General features: G+C 35.1%; 1 protein-coding gene across 2 annotated transcripts in view; it reads right to left on the bottom strand.

The window, feature by feature from the left end:
* The window catches only part of LOC131689625 (F-box/LRR-repeat protein 16), a 171,842-nt gene that overhangs the window by 67,403 nt on the left and 77,785 nt on the right, over nucleotides 1-26,654 (bottom strand). For both annotated transcript variants that reach the window (XM_058974854.1, XM_058974855.1), the window contains exon 3: nucleotides 5,411-5,584. In XM_058974854.1, the coding sequence (XP_058830837.1) occupies nucleotides 5,411-5,584 (174 nt within the window). The remainder of the gene's footprint in view (nucleotides 1-5,410; nucleotides 5,585-26,654) is intronic.

Below are 26,654 nucleotides of genomic sequence, written 5' to 3' on the forward strand. Positions count from 1 at the left end.
AGTTTATTCGAAGTGTTATTCGCGCAGGACTCGAAACTGTGCTTATCTCACATCTAGTTGCTTGCCAACTTTGCGTGTATTCGCAAACTAATCAATAATACAACAGTGAAATGTGTACGAAATGTCTCATCTCACTGATAGATGAATTAAATTGGTTTTCTTATAAAAAGTATGTTCATAACGTATTATATTATTTAATTTTTATGCTAGCACTCAGTTAGGTGTTGTAAAACGTGTTTCATTGCTCTAGAGTAGCCAGATTAAAGAAAACTGGAGAAATAATATTGTTCACCATACGTTTCAAATACACTTGTCCAATTTAATTAATACAACACTCCCGATGATCGGCTATCCGGAGTTTGAGCTCTTTATTTCAAGCACCGAGTATTTCCGTATTAATACAATAAACGATAAATTTATTAGCATTTCTCGGCAGCCGGCTGCCCAGATCAATAAACACATGATAAAACTTATAAGAGTTGCATAGATTATATCACTGATCAAGGTGAATCCCGATTTATGTAACCAATCCTCTCCCACTAACAATAACTCCTTCCCGTGATAACCATGGAGATGCAGAGGTATACACGGTCTCCATAATAACGGTTGTCACACTAACATTCCCTTCCTTCCCCGATGACTGTAAGGACGTGGCCGGCGCCGTTATTGACACTTCAAATTTTAGAGCTCTTGGAACGTGCACATTGAGGATGGAAAGCTACTTCCAGGCTCCATTCGTTGATTCCTTGTGCAATTTCGCCAGCTCGTGTCAATCACGGAGTAGCAACTACGAATTGTACGGTCATCATGCTCATGCTCATGTTGGTTAAATGGTTCACAGCCTTCGAAGGCTGCAACTGGTTAAATGGTTCACAGCCTTAGAAGGCTGCAACTCGAAATATCCGTGGATACAACAAATAGAAGGAGTAACACTGCGCAAACCTGTTCAATTCGTTTGGATTGAAGGACATATCGGCATTACCGGTAACTACGTGCCAGATCGGCTTGAGAACGACTGCAGAACACAGCCGGTCAGTGATATGTCGATCTCAGCAGAAGAAGCTTGAAGATTAGCTATATAAGCGATACATCAGGAATCAGGAATCAGTGGCGTCTGGCTCAAATGGCACGTTCCCCATGTTGATCGGATATTTGTGCCTTGTCAAGAATCTTCTTTTCATTATTTTGCTGAGAAGGATTGGGGAAGTGGTAAGGTTAGGGGTAAGGAAAATAACGACACAGAATAATTAAAACAGAGCATTCTGCACCCCCGGAGGAATACTGAACGATCTGCAGTTGCTACAATAGCAGGAATAAAATTTCCAACCCCCGGAGGGATTTAGAATTTTTATTTAAGCAGTGATATATCAAAAACCCCGAGGGGATATTGAGATAACAGAACGACAACACCCCCGAAGAGATGTCATTCAAATACGGTTAAAACTATATCTCTTTACCACACTGGATTAGGAACAATAGCATATCCTTAAATTTCAGCTTTCTGTACATAGGTTCATCTATGTATGGAGAACCAAAAATCCGGATACGTAGTTACATTAATACAGGGCAGTTGCATATCAAATGATATGATGTTCCGTAATCTGATTCACAAAGATCACACGAATAATACTCAGCGCACTGAATAGTAGTTATGTGATAATTGAGTTTACAATGTCCAGTCAGTGCCCTGACTAGAATACTGGAGTTGTGCTTGGAAAAATGCAACAAATTCTTTGACATTTTCGGACTCACATCCGGCAGAAAAGTCTTTGTTTGAACACAAGTTTGCAAGCTACGCCAATGGTTGGCATGTTCGAATGCAGCCCAAGAGCGAATCTTGTGCTTTATCCAACTTATCGACAGTGGTAGAACTGGTTCTGGACCAACGAAATCAGTCGCAGCGCCAGCTCTAGCCAATTCGTTCGCCCATTCATTTCCAGTAATACCTGAATGATCGGGTACCCATAGAAGGTAGATAGCATTTGAAATGCTAAGTTCTTCGATTTGAGTTCGACATGCTCCAGGGCAGCCTGACTATCGGAGCAACAATAGATTCTTTTGCCGCTAATTCATTGTTGAAGTGCCCATTGTACGCCACACAGAATCGCGAAGATTTCTGCTTGGAATACGATACAGTATCTACCAAGCGAATGAGATTGGTTTAATCTCATTTCAAGACAATAGACACCAGCACCGGCTCGGCCCACCCACAAAGAACCGTCAGTATAACAAACTACGTATTCTTCAAGTTGTCGCTCCATCCATTCCTGGCGAAGAGGAATTCTCACATTGAAAGTTTTAAAAGCAAAACTACATGTGAGTGTAAGGTCACTGGGAGCAAGTGTATACTCATCCCAAGTAACCATTTGGGGCCACAGTCTTGTGTGGCTATTGGGTTACTGTTCCAGAGCCCGGTAACCTTAAGACGGTATGCACAAGAAAGTGCTTCTTGTTTCAGAAACACATGTAGTGGTTTAATATGTTCAAGAGTGCCTCGAGAGCAGCAGTAGGTGATGTCGAGAACGCACCAGTTATCGCCATCAAAGCCCTTCCTCTAAAGATGGTTTAACTTTGATTGGATTGTCATAACTTCTCCATTCTGCCACCAAACAAGGAACCCGTATGCCAGTATTGGTCTAACAATTGTTGTGTAGATCCACTGAATGTACTTGGGTTTGAGTCCCTAAGATACGCCGAAAGCCCGTCTACATTGGCCGAAGGCCTGAAATCGATTTGAGCTGTCCAATTAAGTTTTGAGTCAAGAATTACTCCAACGTACTTAACTTGAACTACGACAATAATTTCAGAGTCAAAAAACTGCAATGGACGAGTTCCGGTTGTAATCCTTCGTGTGTGAAAAGCATCATTGATGTTTTATTTGGATTAACTGATAGTCCAATATGAAGACACCATTGCTCAACAACACATAAGGCTTGTTGCATCAAATCAAAAAGTGTGTTAATGCAAATACTGGTGATCATTATATGATAATCGTCGGCGAAACCACACGTCGGAAACCCAAACTCATTAAGTTTTCTCAACAAGCTATCGGCGACAAGGTTCCATAGAAGTGATGACAGCACACAACTTTGAGGACATCCGCAGACACTCAGTTTCCTTATCTCTACTTGTCTTAACGGTGAGCACAAGTGTCTTTCGAATCCAAAATGGATTCGAAAGACACGTTGTCAAAAGCACCTTCAATATCGATAAAACATCTAAACTTGATTGCTTTTATGAAAAAGCTTTTTCAATGTTGTAGACAACCTTGTGTAACAGGGTGATACTAGACTTCCCCCGCTGATATGCATGTTGCATTGCATACAGCGGGTGCTCGCCCAAGCTACCATCCCGAATGTAGTGGTCGATTAAACGTTCCACAGATTTGAGAAGGAAGGAGGTCAGACTGATCAGTCTAAAGCTCTTTGCCTCCTCAGTGACGCGGCCGCTTTTGGGAATGAATTTGACAGTTATTTCCCGCCACGCTAATGGAATGTATCCTGCCGCAAGACTACAAGTAAGAACCTTTTTCAAAATATACTTAAAGTGTTCATATCCTTTTTGTAGTAGAACTGGAATAATTCCGTCATTTCCCGGAGACTTATACGAAGCAAAACATTCAATCGCCCATTTGATCGATTCGGTTGTCACAGTTCTACGAGCAAATGCCCAATAATCAGAACTACCTGTAAAGAACTCAGGGGCAGTCGTCAGTGATGGCTCCGTACAGCCTGGAAAGTGTGTGTCAAAAAGACAGTTGAGTACTACATCTTCGTCCGACGAGTATTCACCATTAGCAATTCTAATGGAACTGGCATGAAAGTCTTTCGATTTCGAAAGTAACTTATTTAATTTACTAGTCTCGTTGAGACTCGCGACATTTGTGCAGAGGATTTTCCAACCACTTGGCTCAGAGGATCGAAGGGCATTTGTGTATGCTTTTCGTGGCAACTTAAATGCCTCCGACCTGCCCCTGTGTCTGCGATTCCAAGCTCTTCTACATAACTTTTTGAGTCGAACAAGTTCGGTATTCCACCAAGGTGTTCCTCTAGAAGGAAGCATAACTCGAAGTGGACAAGCCTCTTGGTATGCTGCTACTATGAGTGAGCTAGTTTTATCCACGTCCTCATCCAAGTCACTTGGAGATTCAATCGCCGGAAGATACCCATGAAACCTAGTCACGAAGCCCTCTTCGTAGAGGTCTTAGTTCGTAGATTTGGGATTACGATAGGTGACGATATCTAGCGAGACGTTTAAATGATCAAAGACGATGTACTTATGATCAGATAACGACGGTTCGAGCTCGTTTGGTACGAGCCAGTTTGCCAACTCATGCGTAATACTGTCAGAGCAGAGAGTTGCATCTAGCACCTCTTCTCTGCCAGCTCGTGTAAATGTTGGGCGGTTTCCTGCATTAAGAATGTGCAGATTTGTACTACTTAGGGGCCATGCATAAATGACGTAGCATTTTGGGGGGGGGGGGTGGTAGCGGGGTATACCAAATTTGTGACGAAGTTCGACGAGGGGGAGGGTAGGGTCAGAAGTTGTGCGACGCAGCATTAACTTTTTTGACGTTGCGCAGGAGAGGGGGTTAGGTAAATGCTACGTTATTTACAAAGGGGAGGTTAGAAATTTGTGACCAAATGCTACGAGGGGGAGGCAGGGGTAAAAAATCACCAAAAAAGCACCAAAGCTACGTCATTTGTGTACGGCCCCTTAAGTATTCCATTAATTCGGTGCCTCTCAAATTGATATCTGAGCTGCCTAAAATTATGTGGTGGCCATTTGCATCACTGCAGATTATGAGAGGAATGCCACAGTATGATACAACCCTTTTGAAACCATCAGAAGGTGATATTTCATTATGCGGCAAATATGCCGAACAATAGACGTATTTTCTCGTGACAGTACAAATATCACCAATTTTGAGGTCGGGTATAAGACAAGCGTCGATAGTACTATTCGCAAGTATACATGCACGAGGCATTTCACGTGGATTTGTCATGCCATTTTTGTTTAAAGCTACGAAGACGGGGTTAAGTAGCTTTCCAACATAAAAGTTTCATTTATGGAAATACGGTTCTTGAACCAAAGCTATGGAAGCTTTCCCTTCCTACACAAGACAGGATAGATTCATAGTTGCTGTACGTTTATGCTGAAGATTACTTTGTGCTACTCTAACCATTACAGCACTACACATTTCACCATCAGTCCTTGTTGTACAGCAACTAGAAGATACCAAACATGTTGGCTTATAATCGCCTATAGCGAACCTGATAAAGATTTCTTGCAGTTAAAATAAATCCTTACGGAATAACAGGGATTACAAATAGCTCTGGGGTATATATGTACCCCACAAAACCATTCTGGGTTAAATGGCTACTAAACTTAAAGCACAGAATGTACTAACCTGCAACGAAAATTCGTACAATGAAGGCAACAGTTGTGCTACAGCTCCGACCGCTTCGTCGGCCACATTTATGCAGTCTGCCAGTGACAGCGATACTATCCGTGGTGTTAGGCAAGCCCAAAGACCAGCTTCGGTGATTTCATTGCATCCGGCTAGCTCCAGCTCGAACAAAGACTGCAAGAGAAAAAATGACAAAATGTATTGTAAGAATTGGCAAACCACTATAGCGTGAAACATGTAAATAACGCATAGTGCACTCGTTTGAAAATACTATTTTACCGCAGAAAAATTCTACTAACTGTGGAGTAATGCATTATCGTTGCAGAAAAAAATAAAGAAATTTTGCTTGGTTAAGCCCCATTCTAGTATTTTAGTAAGAAGCCCAAATATGTGTAATTCATTTTCAAATCTACATTAATCGTGAATATTCCAAACATGACAATTTTAAACTATATGATTCTTATGTATACAAGTACTTTACATGTATTGTGCTGAAAATATGGTATATGACCAAAAATATCAACAGTCAATTTTGGTTGTTTTGTTAAATTTTCTACAAACGCATTATCTCTAGTTGTATTGATTGGATTCACGTAATTTTTTTTTATTTTGCGCGTTGTTGCGTATGTTTTAAAAACGTTTTTAATACAACAATTTAACCACTGGGTGAGAAAAATCTTTATTTCTAAACCAGCCCCTCTCTGTGAACAAGCGTGAACATTTCATGTGCCCCTACCCGCTCCCCAAAATGTTCACAGTACTTTTTATATTGTAATTATACAAACGGTATAAACCCAGTCATAGATTTTTATACTCGCTTCCACGCATGTTTATTCCATGTCACCTTCAGTCGATTTTGTTTTTTCATCGCTCTAATCAAATATATTTTCATAGAAACACTCACAACGTAGTGTTTGTACTGAAAATTTCAAAAAAATCTCAAGCCATGTTAACCCTTCGTGAAAGTTTCAGGCATAGCTGTCCCAGTAAAATAAAATTGACGCAACATATGAAGGGTTGACGTCCAAAAGCGTGTAACCCAATTTTTGCATTTATTACAGGAAACGGAAAAAACTTCCAAATTCCCTTATTGTAAAAGCATATTATTTTACTAGTAGTTGAATGCCTCATGTAAGTTAATTTTGTTTTTTATTCCTCGGCTTCTTGGTCTTTCAAATCAGAACGGGTATTGTATACTGCCAGACGTTTCGGCCACTGGATTTGGCCTTTTCAAGGGAAATATGTTATCGTAAGTTAATGTTCTACCCAAAACACTCTCTATCTCGAAACGTACAGGGCCTAAAAAGTTTGCGGCTTGAGAAATGATATTTAAAATGATAGGTCCCACAACTTTCTCGAGGATACCACATTTTTATCTAGCTTTATTAAAAAAAGTTGATAGCAGCGCCGCCCTAGCGACTAAATTCCGAACTAGTGTAGTGCAACCAAATAAAGCGCCATGTGCCATACAGCAACTTTTCCGAAGATACCATAAGGGGCCATCCATATACTACGTGGACAATTTCGAAAAGGGTACGGGTCACGAGAAAGTCCACGCTTGTCCATGGGGAGGGAGTGGGGGTGTGGGAAATGTCCACGTGGACTTTTCATAATATTGTTGCCTTTTATAAGAAAATGAAACAAATTTGTATCGTCATTGGTGAGAGCGCTTCAATTTTTTTCAAGATTTTGAAATAGTCAAAGTGCTAATTAGGCAATCCATGAGCCGTTTCTGATCAGCTGATTATTTCTTGTTTACTTCTTCTGGCGTTACTCCGAGGGGTGCGACGATCCAACATCAAACGAATCGGACTAACGAAAGATGTTTGTCGGACGAGTTTTTCTGTTCGCAGGAGTAGACTTGTTGACAGAACCCACCGCTGAATTGTCAAACAAACGTCTAATGGATTGCCTAATAACAACATAGTGTGTGAGTGTTAAAAACATCGATGGCAATCATCATCGAAAAAAATCAGAGGAAATCGTACGAAACAAAATCCAGTAAACAAATTCTGCCTGAATCACTTGATTCGCTCTTATGTAAATTGGTCAAATCCTACTAATTTTGGATTTGAAAGCATGTGGTTGAAATTACGAGCCAAATCAAGAATCCATAGGTTACTATGGATCTTAAAGTCTTAAAAAGTCCACGAAGACATCGTAGAAAGGGGGTTGGGGTACAGGAATTGTCCACGCTTTTCCACGAAGAGGGAGCAGTTGTTCAAAAACAAAAACTGTCCACGTGGTATATCAACTGCTTCTAACTCTATAACGAAATATACTAATTGATACCACGTTTTATTTTTTCATTTTTCTACCCCAATGTACCGTTTTTCTCTTGATCCCATCCCCCATTCTCTCTGGAATTTTCGATTTAATACTCTAAACAATATATATTCGTGTAAGAAAAATATATTAGATAGAAAATAGCCATACATACAAAGTATGTGAGCGACACTCACCTTCACGAACGACAGTTTGGATCGACACGTCAAAGTACAATGCAATCCAACTAAAATCAGTATTATATCGAGTCATAACATATCATTCACAAATGGCGAATCGATAGACTACTTTTTTAGCCCTTTCATGCCCAACTTTTTTCTAGTGCATGTAGGGTTTCAAAACTATTTTTCCCTGAAAACGGTGGGATCAAGAAACTCGAAAAAACTTTTTTTTCATAAAGGTGCTTCTCTTGCAGTACTAGAAGCTGCTCAATTTTTACCTTCCAATGCTCACTACAATTCTCCTAGAATATTCACAATAGTCCAATTGCTTGGAAAACGTAGCCAAAAATAGTCTAAATTGATAAGTTTTATCAGTTTTCACTAATATTGCATCATAACGAAATTATATGAAAAATTCATTTTCCGTCGTCAACTTAAACTGTCCCTGGCAGCACTGCTCCATCGGAATTCAATCAGACTGATTGCAATAACTTCAGTTCTAGAGCTGATCCTTGAAACTTTTAATACTCAAATGAAAGCCATTAGTCACATTTATTAGCCTTACTTGTTTTTGTGAGGAAATCTTACCTCAATCAAAAGTTATAGCTGTTTAAAAACGTTGTTGTACACAAACAACATGGGCATGAATGGGTTAAAACGTTGGAAAACGAACTAGAAAACTCGAATTTCCATAAGACACAACGTGGGGTTACCCCCTTTTGGACGCCAGCGAGTACTGGGGTACCCCCATAGTCAATTTTGACTGCTAATAGCAAAAATCTAAAAATTATTTTAAAATTTCTTCAATGACAAGATACGTGAATTACTTAGTACTGTTAAAAAATGCAAAAAAGTAAATTAAGGAAAATTTTATTCAATAATGTGTAACCTGCATTGCAAGTAGAATGGAAACATATAACGAATCGCATTTTTACTGTAATACGTGCAAATGAGGCTCATTTTAGATATAATTGTGGAATAATTACGCGTATGGTTGGTATTGAATTGTTCGCGGAAAAATCAGCGTCACTGCGTGCACACACAGAAGTTCGTACAAACACCAATGCGGTATAAATGTATAAAACACATCATATTGCGTCGCTGTTGTGCTATCTTATGACAAACGACATTTTGGGGTAAACTGAGTTAGACATGCCACATTATTTATCTAAAAAATCTTTACAAAGTAGCGTTTTCAGAATTTTGACATTCTGCTTGGTTACTGAGATATAGCGAAAAACGCGCTGAGAAATTTTTTATTTTTTGCTTCAAATGACTGTGTCGTAGGATTGCCTCAAGTTATTTTCATGTATAAGATGTTTTTATGTGTAAAACCAACTGAAGAACACAATGGCATAATCATTTTCAAAACAAAAATACACGAATTGTGAGAAAAATGCAGTTTAAGTTTTAAACTGGAAATATAGCATATTTGACAACACTGTAACCAATAATAACTATTTTTCTAGATTCCCTGACTCATTTCCTTCAATTTAACCGATTGTTTATGGACCAAATGAAGCCAAAGATATGAATAAAAGTTAATAATTGCTGATTTTTTTATGGAAAATTTTCCATGCACGATTATGACACACCATACAAATTTTGTCATTAATGCACACCTATGACACGTGTGAGTGCGACATTTGTTTACATTTGTAGTAAAAACTCGCAACATAGTCAACCGATCTTCATAATATTTGATACAGAACAGATAGAAGCATCAATTGCAGTGGCGGATCCAGAGGGGGGGTCTTGGGGGTCCGGACCCCCCCCCCCGAAAATTTTAAACTTCATGCGAAATTTTAATGTAGTTTCTATTTTAAATTCATTCTAAATTCTAAAACATTCCAAATCATATTCGTTCACCAAAGCTGATTTTTATTTAAATGAGGGTATTACATATTACGTATTGTAGAATGAACATTTCAAAATCGAAACTTTGGACCCCCCTCCGAATTTTTTTTTCTGGATCCGCTCCTGATCAATTGTCTTCTTTGAATTGTTTATACCATTTACAAGTTTCAAGATATTCAATCTCAAACTTTAAAAATCGTTTTTCTCGAAATGTGCTAAATGGCGCTTGTCATAAGATAGCAAAACAGCGACGATTGGACAAAGGATCAACAAGCAAAACAAACTAATACCTTTGCAAGTGAACTAGTTACGTTGTAGCATGTATTCAAATTTGATTTGTTTCGTTGTGGCTTAAGGTTCAAAGAACTTTGGGTGAGTGTCTATGAGAATTGAACGCTTGATAGTATGTGTTGGAAAAAAAGTGTTCAGTTTTGCCATCGAATTATCCATATGAAACCTTTTCAAAACTCTAAAAGATGAAAATCAGTCGATTTATCAGATCATCACGATTCAAATCATGCAAAATAGCTGCTGGAAGAACGATCGGCTTAGCTGAATGGTGCTTTTGAAAAAGTGGCTGTGATTTTTTGCCACACTACCACAACGTGCTGGGGTACGCAACACAACTACGTAATGAGAAAACCACTGCCACTTTTTCAAAAGCACCATTCAGCTAAGTCGATCGTTTTTCCAGTAGGTAATTATCATGATTTGAATCATGATGATCTAATAAATCGACTGATTTTCTTTTTTTAGAGTTTTGAAAAGGTTTTTTACATTTCTTATAAAAGAAATGTATAGAATTCGCTCAAACTTTCAAGATTTTTTCCGAGGCCCGGAGGGCCGAGTCTTATATACCAATCGACTCAGCTCGACGATTTGGGACAATGTCTGTGTGTGTGTGTGTGTGTCTGTGTGTGTGTGTGTATGTAACGGACAAATTCTCATTCGTGTTTCTCAGCAATGGCTGAACCGATCTTATCCAAACCAATTTTAAATGAAAGAACTAAAAAACAGTATGAACGCTATTAATTTGTTTTTGATTCTGATGTTCAGTTTCCAAGATATGAATGTTTGAATGCGTAAAAATGGCGTTTTTTGCAGTTTTTTTGAATTATCTGCCGAAATTGAAAATATATATTAACGGTTTATATGTTTTTAGACAGCTTTAACGAATACCTTTCGAACAAGCTATAGATTGTTGAAATCGGACTATTATCAAAAGAGATATTTAACATTAAATGCGGTCGAAAGATTTTTATCATTTCCAATTGCCAGAAATATGACCAAAAACATGTAATCTATTATTAACGCCAAAACGGCTTATTTTAGGTAAATAGTATCTTCGGAGAATTTAATGGAAGTAATATGCCCTTTCTTTTGGTGTTGTGCTTTTGCTGATTAATCCCCCTATGAGTGAGATATTTTCACAAATTTTCTTGGAAGTGATTATATCGAAATGATGTCTTCAGCAAATTTGTAGCTCTTGCTTTTGCGAATAACTTTACTAAAGACTTTAAATATCTATTTTGAATACTTAAAACGTTATGGTTTGTTGTTTGTTGATTACTCTTTGTCGCCTATTTATTGTTCAATATAGTAATAATCCATTGAAATAAGCTAAACATTATTTCGATAAAACGAATTTTGTATTTCATTTTACTATCTACAACCGCTAAAAATAATCACCGAACACTTCCAAGTTGTCTGGAAGGAACTTGATAACTTATCAGTACAAAAATGTTCATTTGTGCGAACCTTCTGACTGCAATTTTTCTAACTTATAACCATCGGATCGATCTGAAACATACCGGAAAATGAAAAGCAAAATAAATAACTCCAAGCAACGGCGTAGCCAAGAGAAGGCTTTGGGGTTTAACACCATACAACCCACCCCCCCCCCCCAACACACCCAAAAAAATATTGGATTGAAGTTGAAAATTTATTGATGCAGACTGATTTAATTCAATATTACAATAACAATTATCTGATCCGTAGATTGATAACCTATTGTTGTAAACATCATGAGGACTTTTGATAAATTGTCGGATATTGGTCTTGATTTCACAGTTGTCTAATAGCATCAATATCAAATTCCTGCCTGAAAACATTCCAATAGAAAATTCCAGAGTTCTGTAATCAATCATAATCCTCAGATTTATTTTCAAATTGAGCTCGTTTTTGTAGAAATGTACTGTAATAAGGGTCTTTATTTAATAGGAAGCGAAGTTAAAATTGATTTAATGTCTATGAAACATAGACTCACCAACAAAATGCATAACTTTCAACATTTGCTAAAAATGTTTTTGTCTTTCTCATTCACTCTAAAATTCGTCAATCTAATCCCGACCCAGAGAGCCGAGTGTCATATGCCAATCGACTGAGTTCGTCGAGATCGGAAAATGTCTGTGTGTGTATGTGTGTGTGTATGTGTGTATGTGGAAAAAAATTTGACCTATGTTTCTCAGAGATGGCTGGACCGATTTGCACAAAGTTAGTCTCAAATGAAAGGTACAACCTTCCCATCGGCTGCTATTGAATTTTTTATTGATTGGACTTCCGGTTCCGGAGTTACGAGTTGAAGAGTGCAATCACACAGCAAATTCCCATAAAACTGAAATGAAAAAATTTCAAAATCAAATTTGTATTTTTGATGCCAAATGACTTTAAAATGCATGAAACATTGAGATGTTTGACAAAAATTGACTTCTTTGGCCTTTGGTACATTTTTGCCTTTCTCATATAGAAAGGTAATGCAATCACTCCAAAAATCGTCAATCATACCGGCCCGGAGGGAGTATGCAGTGAGGGGTTGCTACTTTAAAAGTAAAACTAGTTCAAAATTTCATAACAAGTTGAAAATTTTTGGCTGGACCTGGACCTCCCGGATCCTTCTCCATGATCCGCCGCTGGTTTCAAGCGATGTTTCAGTATCACATAGTATCTCAAGATCGTGGCTGTCGATCCATTGTATGTATGTGCAAATCGTACTGAACATGTAATATTCATTTCCACCATTGTATTGAACATAACCAGCCATGAAATCGTAGTCTGGAAAAATAAGAAAAGCACAATTGCACCACTAGGTGGATTAAGACAGGTTTTTATTTTGGGAATGCGTCGAGTTGAGACGAAAACGTAATATGATTAATAACGAGGATAACACTTTCCGAATGTAGAGAGAAATTTATGAAAAATGACGATTTCCATTCGATTCTAGCACGTTCTGATCGATTTTGATGAGCATTTGATTTTTGTTGTATGGCCAATTATATGTATAGGTCAAATGTTTAAAAACAGTAATTTAAGGTCAAGATAGCATCATTTTGAAACCGCCAATTTCGGAGGTTTAGTATCTTCGATGAGTTTTACAAACGTTAAACAGCGCATCATTTGATAAAATAATTTTGACGGTATATCGTTCAAGAAGTATTTATGGTGAATTTTCTCAGGTTAATATTCATGACTACAATAAAGTCTCAACAAATTCGCTAAAGACACGAATTCTGATACTATTTTCTGAAAAATTAATTCTGCATAATTTTAAAACTTCAAAAATTACGGTTTCGGAATTATGCCGTTTGGACAGTATGATCGATTTTCACCAAACCGAAGTCGTTCTACACTCGTTCAAATGAAACTTCTTCGAATGCTGAATATCTATTATAACACATTGAAACCCCGATTTTATCAGCCAAATATGAACATATGTTAGATGGGCTCTAGCAGACGAACAAAACTGAATTCGAGTAAATCCTTTCTTGAGCATGTTTTCATTATCATGAAGATATGCGAAATATGCGAAAATAAAAAGTTCATCATAATCAGAAATAGTTATCAGACTACATCAAGGGGCGAGAAGAATATTTTAACAGCTTCAGTTTATTATAAAGAAAAAAAAATTGTCCGATTTAGTCAATGTCCCCATTTTGTCACCCTAAAATACACCATGAGACTGATAAAAATGGGTCTTTATTGTATGTATTATTCGCTGTGTTTCACATTAATAGGTACATTTCTTTTTTGGAGATTTTTTTATTGCATCGAACTACAACAATTTTTAGGTAGTTCTCAAGGGGTTATTTCATAGACTTCTTCCAAAATTTGGCGAACCTATTCCAATTCGTATACCATTGAATTGGTATACTTAAGGGTTTATATGTTGCAGATAGAGAAAATACTGAAATTTTCAGCTTTTTTCCTACACAATATTACGAAAACTTATTAAACATTTTTTCCTAATAAGTTTGCGAAAATTATAAACTATTTGAAAAAAATCGATTTTTTTCGGCTCAGTACAATATATAACCCCTTTAGGAAAATTCAGTTTTCCCACCACAATATAGATATTTTATTAACAGAGCATTAACAATAATTCGTTGGTATGTCTATTTTTTGGGCCATTTTTTCGCTTTCCCAATGATTTGGTTTGAGATTTCTAGCACTGATGTTGTCCTATGCTGATTTGAGCGATTCTCTGAGTCCTGCCACTATCCCATGTAGTATGTGTTTTCAAAAACATCGCGAAGCATCAAGTTCTAAATGTTCTCAAACGATATAATATCCGAAGAGAATGATAAGAGTTATAAGAAATGTCTCATCACACTGTTAGGTGGATTAAAAGCGTTTTTTATGGATAATCCGGTGGCAAAACTGAACACAGCCTTAAGTTGTGTTGGTGTAATGCAGCACCTAAATTTAGTTTATAATGTAAAAAAGCCATGATTCTAATTTTAGATATGAACGAAAGGATGTAATGCATCTTTCGCATTGGGGATATTTTTTAGGTGCTGTAATACGCTAAAAAATTATTTTTATGCTACACGAGATATGGTCGACGTTCTGAACTAATCGACTATTTGTGGTAATATACACTAGGCACGGAAATTGTCCGTACGGCAGAGTTTTTTATAACAGCTCGTCAATAAACGATCGTTTTACTCACAAAATCGCAAGATTATAATTTTTATTCAGAGCTGCCACCTGCAATATTTAACGGTTTTTGGGCTTCACACTCACAATTTTAAAAAGATTTTGAATAAAAAGTTGGCCAAACTGCTAACTCTACACCAAAAAAATGTCCGTACATGCTGTTCATGTTATTCGAAATACACTTAAATAAACTGAATAAAGTTAACTATTTTGTTAATTCACAATATGTAATAAAATGTTCCTTTTGCATTGGTTTCATTCAGTTTTTTAAGACAGTTTGCCTTAAAAAGTTACTATTTGAAAAATGGCGACTTCCCACACAAAACTTCTACTTGATTGAAACAAAATTATGAAGAAATCAAAAAACGAGAAGGAGAAATAATCTTAAATTGGACTATTTAGAGCGAAGAACTCAGAAGATTACAATTACTAGCAAGAACAGTCATCATGGAGGAATGTGGAAAAATTCCAACAGAAAGAATCCAGTAGTTGGTCGTATTGATCAGTGCTGCAAATTCTCATTTTCAATTGCCAACTTTCAGTTCAATCAAATCCAATCATGATTCAAATTCAAAGCCTCCCTTAATCATTCGCTTTCAAGTTTCCGGGATTTTCATATCATTCACCAACCAAAGTTGTCATCTGCTCTGTAGAGGCCAGTTAAGGATAAATGTTGACATGTGTTGCGTTTTCAAGCTCACATGAACAGTAAGAAGTATGTTCAGAGTAGTTTTGGTTGAAAAACCTAGTCAATACCCCAGTAGAGAGATATTCACAGATTCAATGAAATGAATGGAAAGTGATTGAGCAGCTAGGCTGTTTGAATAAATGATGCAAACGAACAACTGCGAATTGAACATAGTAGGGCATGATTTGCGATTTGTTCCTCCTAGTAGATACAGAACACTAGATTAGGATTGTCACTGGTGTTCCCATTGTTTTCGTCTCGGAACATGTTTGTTTTGCTTTCGGTATATATCTGTCAAGGTATCGAAAGTCTCTCTAGTAAAAGTCTTTGGTCCGCACTTTTGGTACACGTAGAAAAATATGGCCTGCTTGTAACCACAAACCGTTTAGTTGAACTTCAAATTAGTAAAATGTAGAGTTTACCTTTTTCATTTCAGTCTCGTTTATTCTGCTGTGATTTTTATGCATTCAAAACCGAAAATGTCCAATGCATAAAATTTACAGCAGATGAAACAATAGGCAGACAGAAAAATGAGATATCTTCTATGAAAAAAATTTCTATGTGGCACACTATTGTAATTTCATTGATTTTCACATGGTGGTATCTATGCGCGACAGATAATTTTTATGTTCTACTGCAAGCTGCAAAAAATTATGCATGAAATCAATATATTCAATATAACGAATTTTATCGGTGTAAATTTTCGACTGATATTGTTATGAAATGAAAGAGTTTGTATAGAGTTCTATGCAAATGATTTCACTCACACTACTTGAGGGTTTGTTTTCCTTCAGCTGTCATATATGAAACTGTCAGTCAATTTAAACATTTGAATTAGCTCTCGTAAAGTATTTATAATGGTGTTGAAATACTCTATATCGCTGTAAACTTTATTCGGGAGCGTAGAATTCCGGTTGGTCATATTCTATCATGAAAATAATCCGACCGAAAAGTTATTTTCGATTTGTTTTCCTCCATCTATGACAGGTGGAGGAAAACAAACCGTTAAACACACTTACATAGTTACAGATTGTCAAGTACTCTATATACCGCACAAGGAAATGAAAATTCATCAAAATTTAGTCCAGGTTTAGATAATTTGTGCATTCTAATTAGTGAAAATACATCAGCCAAGAATGGCCATTGTGTTACTGGCTAAAAGGAACAAAAATGATTCGTCGCTATGAAATGACGATAGAGGATTATTTTTTTGCTTTTTTTATTTGGCCCATTTGACAGGTATATCCCGGAATCAAAACAATGATGTTCCTACCACTGATGCCAGCGACAATCCAAATCTGGTGTTCTGTATATACTTTCCTCCTTCAAGTTCAAAACAACCTGTTGAAAATTTACGGCTCTGGTATCGATGAAGAACAAAGTGTAATGTGTCTTTGCTGTGAAAGGGGATCATACACAGTACTGATTTCAGAGTTTGGGATTTGAGCGGAAGCTGTACGGACAATTTTGGAATGAGGTGGAACGCCTGTTTCAAAGTTTCCTTCCAGTGCACAGAGGAGTAACTGGGGTCGAATCCTGGCCAAAACTATTTATTGCGGCTATTGCTGTTATTATGCCTTAATATGAACTAAAAATAGGAAATAACTAGTTTTTGGGACAATTTGGCATCTATCCACCTACCAGTGCAGAGGTAATTTTTCTAGATCCTTCCGAATACTAGTATTTTCGAGGTAATCTTTTTGAATGCATTTGTTTTTCCCGATGCATGAACAGTTGGTCAATGGAAAAGGGAGAAGAAAAGGGAAACCTGTTCACATATTCATAGATATACATTTTACCAAACATAGTATTTGGCCCTACAACATTGTGGCGTACCTCAAATTAGTGGAAACATCAATATTTTCAAATCGCATGGAAATTGTGGATCGGAAGAGATTAAATATTTTTCGGATAGTCGGAATCTTGTTTTGTAATGTTGTTTCAGCAACTTTGCCGGATCTTGCCGTATAATGTAACTTTTTCATCATTCAAATTTGGAATAAAGTGTTTAAAAAGGGTGTTTCTAAAGCTGGTCCAATACACAGAAACACTGCTATTTTCGGTTATTTTTAAGCTGAGATTACACAAATAGTTGTGTTTAATTACGTTTGTTATAATATTGTCTTATTTAATACAGTCATCATCATTAGAAAGCGATTTTGCTGGATATATAATAAAAAATGATTAAAAACCACTTAAAATATCACCATTTTGCATCCATGCAAAAAATCTTGAGCAATTTTTGGCAACCTCTTTATTTTGCCACAATATGCTTTTAGGTATCTAAAAAAATATAACTTAATAAAAAATCGGAAATTTTTTTTTTGGTTATTGGCCAAGAATTTGTTCTAGTTACTCCTCTGTGCTGTGCATAGTCAATTGAAATTGATTGTATATGCAGTGTTTGATTTGTACATGGAGGACATAACTTTGAATTCATATTCGTAAAATTTGTGTTTGGGTAATTTTTGTGCCTAGTGTAGGGAAATAGGGTCGATTGTCAGCACCCTTTTGTTTTTGACTCGTAATTTTCTTTCAATTGCACAATATAAGTACATAAGCATACAAATGGGCAACTAGAGGCCTTATCTAATAACTGGTATACTGCCTATGATCGCAAATAAAACTCATAAACATAGGAAATCCCATAGAAAATGGTACAATTATGCGATGATGGGAAGGGAAAATTGGATTAAGGGGCTATATACAAAGTTTTAACTCAAAAATTGAAAAAAAATAATTAAATATTCTGAAAGTACATACTTTTGAAACATCATCCAGGTCGGAGCACTAGATTTCAAACTACAGTCGTTCGCAGCGCGCTGATTCTTCCGCGAATTAAGTTAGGGATGATCCATAAATGACGTAGCATTTTTGAGTGATTTTTAACACCCCCCTCCCCCTCGTAGCATTTCGTCACAAACCTCTAAATACCCCCTGGTAATTACGTAGCTTGACGGTAACTCTGCCTCCCCTTGTATCCGCAATTTTTTTTTTAAATTCTATTCTATTCCCCTTTAAAAAGGCTACGTAGCATGACATGACCCCCTACCCCCCTGTCGTCACTCATCATTACAAAATACAAAACTCCCCCTCCCCCATATAATGCTACGTCATTTATGGATGATGCTTTAACATAAAATTTTATACGCAATTATCACAAAACGATACTTTTCAAAAGTTTTTTGAAAAGTATCGTTGCGGTGAACGTGATATCTCAAAGATTTATTCGATTTACAATTTTTTTGAATTGTTTGCATTTACTTTTGCGTGTACTTGAATGGTTTCATTTTCATCCAAAAAATTTCGATTCTGTAGTGTGAACGTACTATCACACCATATTGGTTATCAAACTTATAACGATATCCAAAATCATGGAAACAATTTGCAATATAATGTGCTTACTATCGTATTGTGGAAAAAATAAAACAAATCTATGGTTGTTATTTATGTGGTTACAAATATATGGTTCTTATATATGGTGCTACGATCGAATTATGTCACCAGTGTAATAACAATAAAATATTTATAATGGATGTAGCAAATCATGAATTCCTTATGTTAATAAAGTGAAATCACATCACTAAGTGGATTAAAATAGGTTTTTTCTGATTTTTTATGGAAAGAAATATAAGCTTTATTCAATTATATGTATATTTACATAGGTACAGTTCAGATTATTTATTTGCGTTGAGAAATATTACAACATGACCGACTTATGGATCAATCAGTGAAGCGCCTCGCCATTGTAGTACCTATTTGGCGTGAAGTACAGCACGCAAATCTTATTTAAAACAATGACACCAAAAATATTTCTGAATTGAATAAGTCTATTTATGAAACTAAAAATTTGAGGGAGAGAAATTGTTAGGTTTATTCTAGAGTTTTTTGAAAATGTGTTGTGGCGGAATAACATTTTGAGGTGCTATAAAGTGTGTTTAAACTTCATTTTCAGGCTCATGTAGACGAGAATTTAATTCTGAAGAGAACAAATCTTGATTTGTTTTAATCGGACAATAACATCCTTTTCTATCCTGCACGTCAATTCGAAAGGATCCTAAAAGTGCAATGTGGAAAAATGCGAAAAATTCAGGTGGGCTAGTGACAAGCGATCTTCACGACTACGTTCGTTCGTGACATTTCTGTACGTTCGGTGTATCTTCAAAAATACTTTGAATAAATTTCTGAAATTGTTGTGGTAGAAATATTCTTGAATTTTGTATCTACTAATTTAAGTACTTAAAACTAGATTTTTTGTTGCTGTAAAGTAAGCCACTCCTCAAATGAATTTTGCAAAAATATTTTTCGATATTTTCTTATTGATATACGATGGTAATAATGATGTATATTTTAAGGGTGACCGGAGCTGGTTGGCCAAAGGGGCAGGTTAGCCGAGTGACTTTTAAAGGCTATTATGCGCAGTAGCGACATATATAGTGATTTTGGTGGGATATTAGGTCACCAATGTACCGACGTAAGTTCAGGTGTTTTAGTGGTATAGTTTGTACAGAAGCACGTTTGTTCTTTTTTCAGCACTAGTGAGTAAATTTCTGTTTCTGAAAAATAATATGTGTAACGCGAATCAATTTACATCCGATTTTCAATAACTTTGTACTGCTGGAAAGGGTATTCAAAACCCAACAAAATGGTATAACGGTTACCAGTGTAACCTTATATTTGTTTGTGTAAATCGTGCAATAGATTTACTCCTAGCTCGATATCTCTATTTTCACAACAATATATATATATATATATATATATATATATATATATATATATATATATATATATATATATATATATATATATATATATATATATATATATATATATATATATATATATATATATATATATATATATATATATATATATATATATATATATATATATATATATATATATATATATATATATATATATATATATATATATATATATATATATATATATATATATATATATATATATATATATGTATGTATATATATGTATATATATGTATATATATGTATATTAGAGTGGGACATGGTTATTTCGCTCCGAGTAACTTTTTGGGTCCCATTTAGCTCCCAGAAGAACTCTGCAAATTTTTAGTTCGATCGGTGATATTTTTGCGCCCACGGTTTAAAGTTTACATGGGATTTCGTATGGGAAAAACGTCTTTTACAAATTAATTCTTCCAAGAGTCGCCCGTTACTTCCCAAAAATAAATAGATGTCTGATTTTTATAGGAAATTTGTCAAGGAAACAAAGTATAGAAGGCCATGAAACGATCTGATACTTGTGGAAAAAGTTATTAAGCATAAACCGATTGATGCCCTGAAGATTAATGAAAATTTTACTTTTCATAGCATCACTGCTACTGACGGTCGAATTATATAGAAAATCTTTAATTTTCTCTTATTATGTACAAAAGAAGACTCAATTTATCCCTCAAAACTCATGCGAAGTGGCCACACAGTATAGATAAATGATTTAGACATATGAAGTGAAGATCAAAGCAAAATTGCATATAATTGGACAACCAACAACAGTGGTGCTAGAAAAAATGAATATTTTATCAATCGTCAGAGCATCAATTGGTTTCAGCTTAATAACTTTTTTCTCAAGCATCAGATCGTTCCGTAGTTTTCGAGACTTTGTTTCTTTGTTAAATTTCCTACAAAAGCCACATAACGGTTTATTTTTAGGAAGCAATGGGCGACTCCTGGAGGAATTATTTTGTGAAAGTTAATTCTCCCATATAAAATCCCATATAAACTTTGAACAGTGGAACAGTGGGCGCGAAAATATAGTTTCAGAGATCAAGGTCAGAATTTGCACAGAAATTCTAGGACCCAAATGGCATCCAAAAAGTTGCTCGGAGCTGGAATCTATTTTTGTCCCACCCTAATGTATATATATATATATATATATATATATATATATATATATATATATATATATATATATATATATATATATATATATATATATATATATATATATATATATATATATATATATATATATATATATATATATATATATATATATATATATATATATATATATATATATAAAAGCTGATAGTAATAGGCATGATATAAACTTATTTCCTTTTTATGGTTTGTAAACTGAAGGTCAACATATCATCCATCAAAATTGCCGAAAAGAAAAGCTATGTCACGTTTAGCTCGAAACGTAGTTAAGGATATGAATGCAACGAGGATGTTTACCCCATCGAATTTTATTTTGCTCCTCCTACACTGGGATTCTTTTTATTTCACCACAGACAGTTCAGGAACCGGGCATCGTGGCGACTGAAATTCGGATCGATTTCCCGAGAAATCTTAAAATACACCGTTCCTATACCATGGCCGTATTGAAATGATTATCTTGTTTGTTGCGCGATTTTCGTCACGGGATTCATACCACCATTCGATCTGTTTATTCCCTTTTACATTGATTAATCGGAAATTATTAATAGGGTACAGTGCCTATTTCGGCCCTATTAGAGAGTGTGTCTCACTATTCCATTAATTACTCGGTCTACAATCGATGTAATGTGTATAAATAGGCATCACCAGCTTTGCTTCGGAAGACGCTGCTCTAACCAACGGGTTAGGCCAAAAATAGGCCCATTACCCTACATTAAAATATTAGTACGCAAGGATAGAAAATACTTCGTATATCCCGTTTCAAATATGTATTAGAATATAAAAATCGGAAATAAACTTCAAACATAAAAATCAGACAGAGATCCCTCAGCATAAGGGTCGCTCGAATAATTTTCAGCCGTAGAACTCAGCAAGAATGAACCTTCAGTATAAAAATAGGTTAAAAATAAATAAATCGTTCGCAGAAGCATTCAAACGCCGTCAACTCAGCAATTGGGCAGTGAATCGTTTATTCATCTGAGCATAACTTTTACATTTTGATGATCAATTTTTAAATAGTTTTTTAATGAGTACTACTAAACAGTTACATACATACATCAGGCATATTGATTTATTTGTGGTAATATTGTCCTACCAGAGACAAAAACATCCCGAATAAAAAAAATATTCAAATTTTAAATTTGAATTAACGCGAAATTGGCTAAATGTCGGTCATTGGTGTCTTCAGAGGAATTTATTAATGTAACAAGCCCTTCTGTTCAATACTGTTTGTCTAAAAACTCATACTCTTAAAAGTGAGATATCGTCTTAGAACTATTCATCGAAGCGCAATCTTCAAAAATAATCATCAAAATGTGAAAAAATAAAATAAAATGTACTGTTCTAGTCTCAGATGAAAGAGAAGAGATCTAAGCATTCGATTAGCGAGTACTTCAGAGATACTGATTCTTTGGTCTAAATATTGTTGTACCAGAGACACCGTGCCGTGATTTTATGTTGTATTTGATCATTTCTACAAGCCACACTAGGTCTTCAGTTCATTCAATTTTTGTTTTTCTTTTTACCACCGTGTAATGAAAAATTTGACGATAACATTAGCTAACAGAATCGTTAGACAGCCTGGTTATGGTTAACTATCGCTAAACACTTCCTGATACCTACTCTAATTTTAGTCGAACAAACCTGACGAGATCATTAGTAAGAATTCCACAGTGCCGTTCCAATTACGTATTTACTAGAGACTAGAGAACATGCATTCCTACACCTACACTGGGCACAGAAATTGTCTGTACAGGGAATGGTTTAAGAAACAAATGCTAGCAAACCGCCTTAATATTAATTCAAAGTTTAAAGATGAATTTGTTTGTTCTTTCAACCTCTGTGTACAAGACGAACACTGCATATTTAATAACTTCAATTGACTATGTGCTCAAAGAAATATTGTTTAAAACACATAAAACAGACGCCAAAAAAGATTCGTACAGCTTTCGTTCTAATTTGAAACACTGAGATGAGTAGAGTGTATGCCACTCCTTCCCAACAAGGACACTTTGCACTCTGTTCTTCTACAATGGTGTGGCCAGAAATTTGGTTTGAAGGGGGTTTGAAGCTAGATAAATAAATTACACTAGTTTTCAAATTTTGGGGTTATCGCGTTAAGCTAAGAAAAAAAAGTTTTCTAATTTTGCGTCGCTGAACACGAAAACAATGTCCAGTTTCTTTTGAAAAGAGCGTTTTCTAAATTCTTTTGAAAAACATGTTTGGATACTCTTTGCAAATATTTGTTAATAACTCGTATAAACATCCGATCGACGTAACAGATTTACCGTTCGAAAGGTGATGATCTGCCCTTTCTAAAAATGAGCAATATGGGTAGATCAAATATTAATTTATGAGGGTCTCAAGCGATCAAAGTTTAACAAAAATCATTGATTTTTTTTTATTTTGACTTCGGTCGCATGTCACCCTGAAAATATATATGTGACCGATACATATTATGTGTTTTTGGAAAGGGCATATAAATACATGGTTACTAATTTATTGAAAGGTTGATTTTCTTGCAAGATATAAATAAATAGCTAGAAGACGAAAAAAATTGTTTTTCGAGAAAATCTCAAGAACGCTTCTTTGAAAATAATAGTGAATATTGTTTTCGTGATCAGCAGCTTAAAATGAGCCTATAAAATACTTTTTATCCCAATTTAATATTTATAATTTGTAAACCAGTGTTATTGAAAGTTCAGAATCAAAATTACAAACAAGAAGATTCAATATGGAACAGTTTGCAAACTCTACAGATTAATTTCTTTTATAATGTGCCAATGGAGTTAAAAATGTGCACTTTTGAAGTGGAATAAATGTTCGAAACCTTTCTAACAACCAAGTTCACAAAATTTCGAAACCAGTAACTTTTAAAGTTTAACAACTTTGAAGAAGTTTTCCAACATAAATAATTTTAGTGATCAATTTTCCTTGAAGTTATAATTATGAAGAACTGATCCTTTAAAAATCGTTAGAAGTTTGGTGTTTTGAGCAAAGTTGATGATGTAATTTTAAACAACTTTGTTGAAAATATGAAGGCTACATGAATGCAGCAAATTAAAACGATGTTGACAAAATTATCTTAAGGCCTCTTCAACATAATGTTTCATTGTAAGCTTCGGAGACTCATACTTTGAATAGAATGTAATTTATATATATATATATATATATATATATATATATATATATATATATATATATATATATATATATATATATATATATATATATATATATACATATATATATATATATATATATATATATATATATATATATATATATATATATATATATATATATATATATATATATATATATATATATATATATATATATATATATATATATATATATATATATATATATATATATATATATATATATATATATATATATATATATATATATATATATATATATATATATATATATATATATTTGTTCTTTAAATTTGTGGCAGCACAAAGCAAAATTATAATCACTGGATTTTGTGAGTAAAACGCCCGTTTTTCTTTTATGCTGTACGCGCTGTACTAACAATTTATGTGCTTAGTGTACACCTCCCACTCGCGCAAACAGCTGAATCGAGTGAACGAGGGCAAAAATTTCCTTGTCTGCATCAGCTGATTGTCCACTGCTCGGTTAACCGCAATACGTGCTTTTCTATTTACGCTCACGCTTTACTCGTGTTTACTACGTTTGTACTAGGACCTAGTATTCAGAGGTGGCATTTCACAAATTCTATGCGGCTCTCTAGTGGTTTGCAGTACTGGCTGTTTATTTTTGAAAACGGTTACGATTTTGTCGGTTCAGATTGGCCTGCTTCGCGCAAGCTGCATATTTTAAGAACGAGAGAGAGGCGCAATATTCATTAGCGATTATGGATTGCGAATCCGTCACAATTTTGTCGTTTCACCGCCAAGAAACGATGCGTTTTTATTTCTCTATAATGAGTGATTGAATTTGGCCACAAAGTAACCAACATACCTTCCAGTTCATAGACATCTTCGCATGAAAATTGTATTCTAAAAAATTGATCACTAAAATTTAGCAGAACTTCAATCATCTTTCTCAGACTGCAATGTTATTTTGTGGCTTTGAGACATTTACGATTTCAGTCTCACTTCAAACATTTGTACTTTTAAATTTTTTCACAAATTATGTTCAGTTTTCACACCTTTTTGATTTTTACGAGGTATTTTAATGATAACCCCCCTTTTAAATAGCACGTGAACATCGTTGATATCCTACACATCTAAAACTTGTCGGGCATAGCGGCATGATGTGAGGAAGAAAATTGAAGTGACTTCAAGAAAGATAGATGTAGTTTTTCGATACAGAACCATTAGTAGATTTGCCCCTTTGATAGCACCGTAAGAGATGAAAGGTGAACTCATTTTACCAGATTCACAACTAGCCTACTAGACTAAACAGTTTTTTAAAGAATGTTTGAATTGAATTCAAGTATTTATATTGTTTGACTTATCATGTCAATAATTGCTTTAATGGAGACTACATAATATGTGCAATTTTCGTTGCTATCAAACTCAGTTTGCTGGGGAATTTTCATGTTACATGTAAACCATGTGAAAAAGGTAAAAAAACGAAAAATGCTTATTTTACAAATAAATAAAATTTTAAAGATGCTTTTGGCTACAGGCAAACACCTAGAATCTTACTATGCTGCAACAACAGTATTATGGAATGTTTTTACTTAATTCGCAGGGATACAAGTCTCGACAAACTTATGATTATGTAGGGCTCAAACGCCAAACGAAATTCACTTTGTCGGAAATATCGGGAGAAATTGTTTGCTATCAACAGCTGTGCTGGGCGATTAATGGTTCGTTCAGAATTTTCCCCCAGAGTGAAATTTGATAGTTGGCTTTTGAGCCCTAATCATATGTTTGTCGAGAAGTAAATTATTTCAGTAGTTCTCATTTTCATCAACTTGGGCCGCTTTGGCTACGATTAATTGCAAACCAAATAATTCACCTCAAATTCATTTAAGCATCAAGATGAAAACGAACATCTCTGTTACTGGCAAGATGAATTGACAATAAAATGAGTAATTTAAAGTGACATTGTATGCGGCGTATTTCGTGTTAATAGCTGTAAACAAAATGATTCACTACGTCTACATTTAGGAACTAAAAATAAGCAAAAACATTAAGTGTTTCCCTCCTTGAATTTGAAACGAAGATTAATTCTAAGTATAACAGCAAACGCGAAAGAGGAGCTAGAAGAGAAAATGGGGGGAACGTTCCTCTCCTCCCCCCCCCTCCCCCCGTTTCTCTCCACGATCTCGAACAAGGAGAAAAATTACAAACATCATTTGATTGGTGCATTTAGAGAATATATTCGTAAAACTGTGACATATGATGAATCATTCG

The sequence above is a fragment of the Topomyia yanbarensis genome, chromosome 3 (assembly GCF_030247195.1).
Source record: "Topomyia yanbarensis strain Yona2022 chromosome 3, ASM3024719v1, whole genome shotgun sequence".
Lineage (NCBI taxonomy): Eukaryota > Metazoa > Arthropoda > Insecta > Diptera > Culicidae > Topomyia > Topomyia yanbarensis.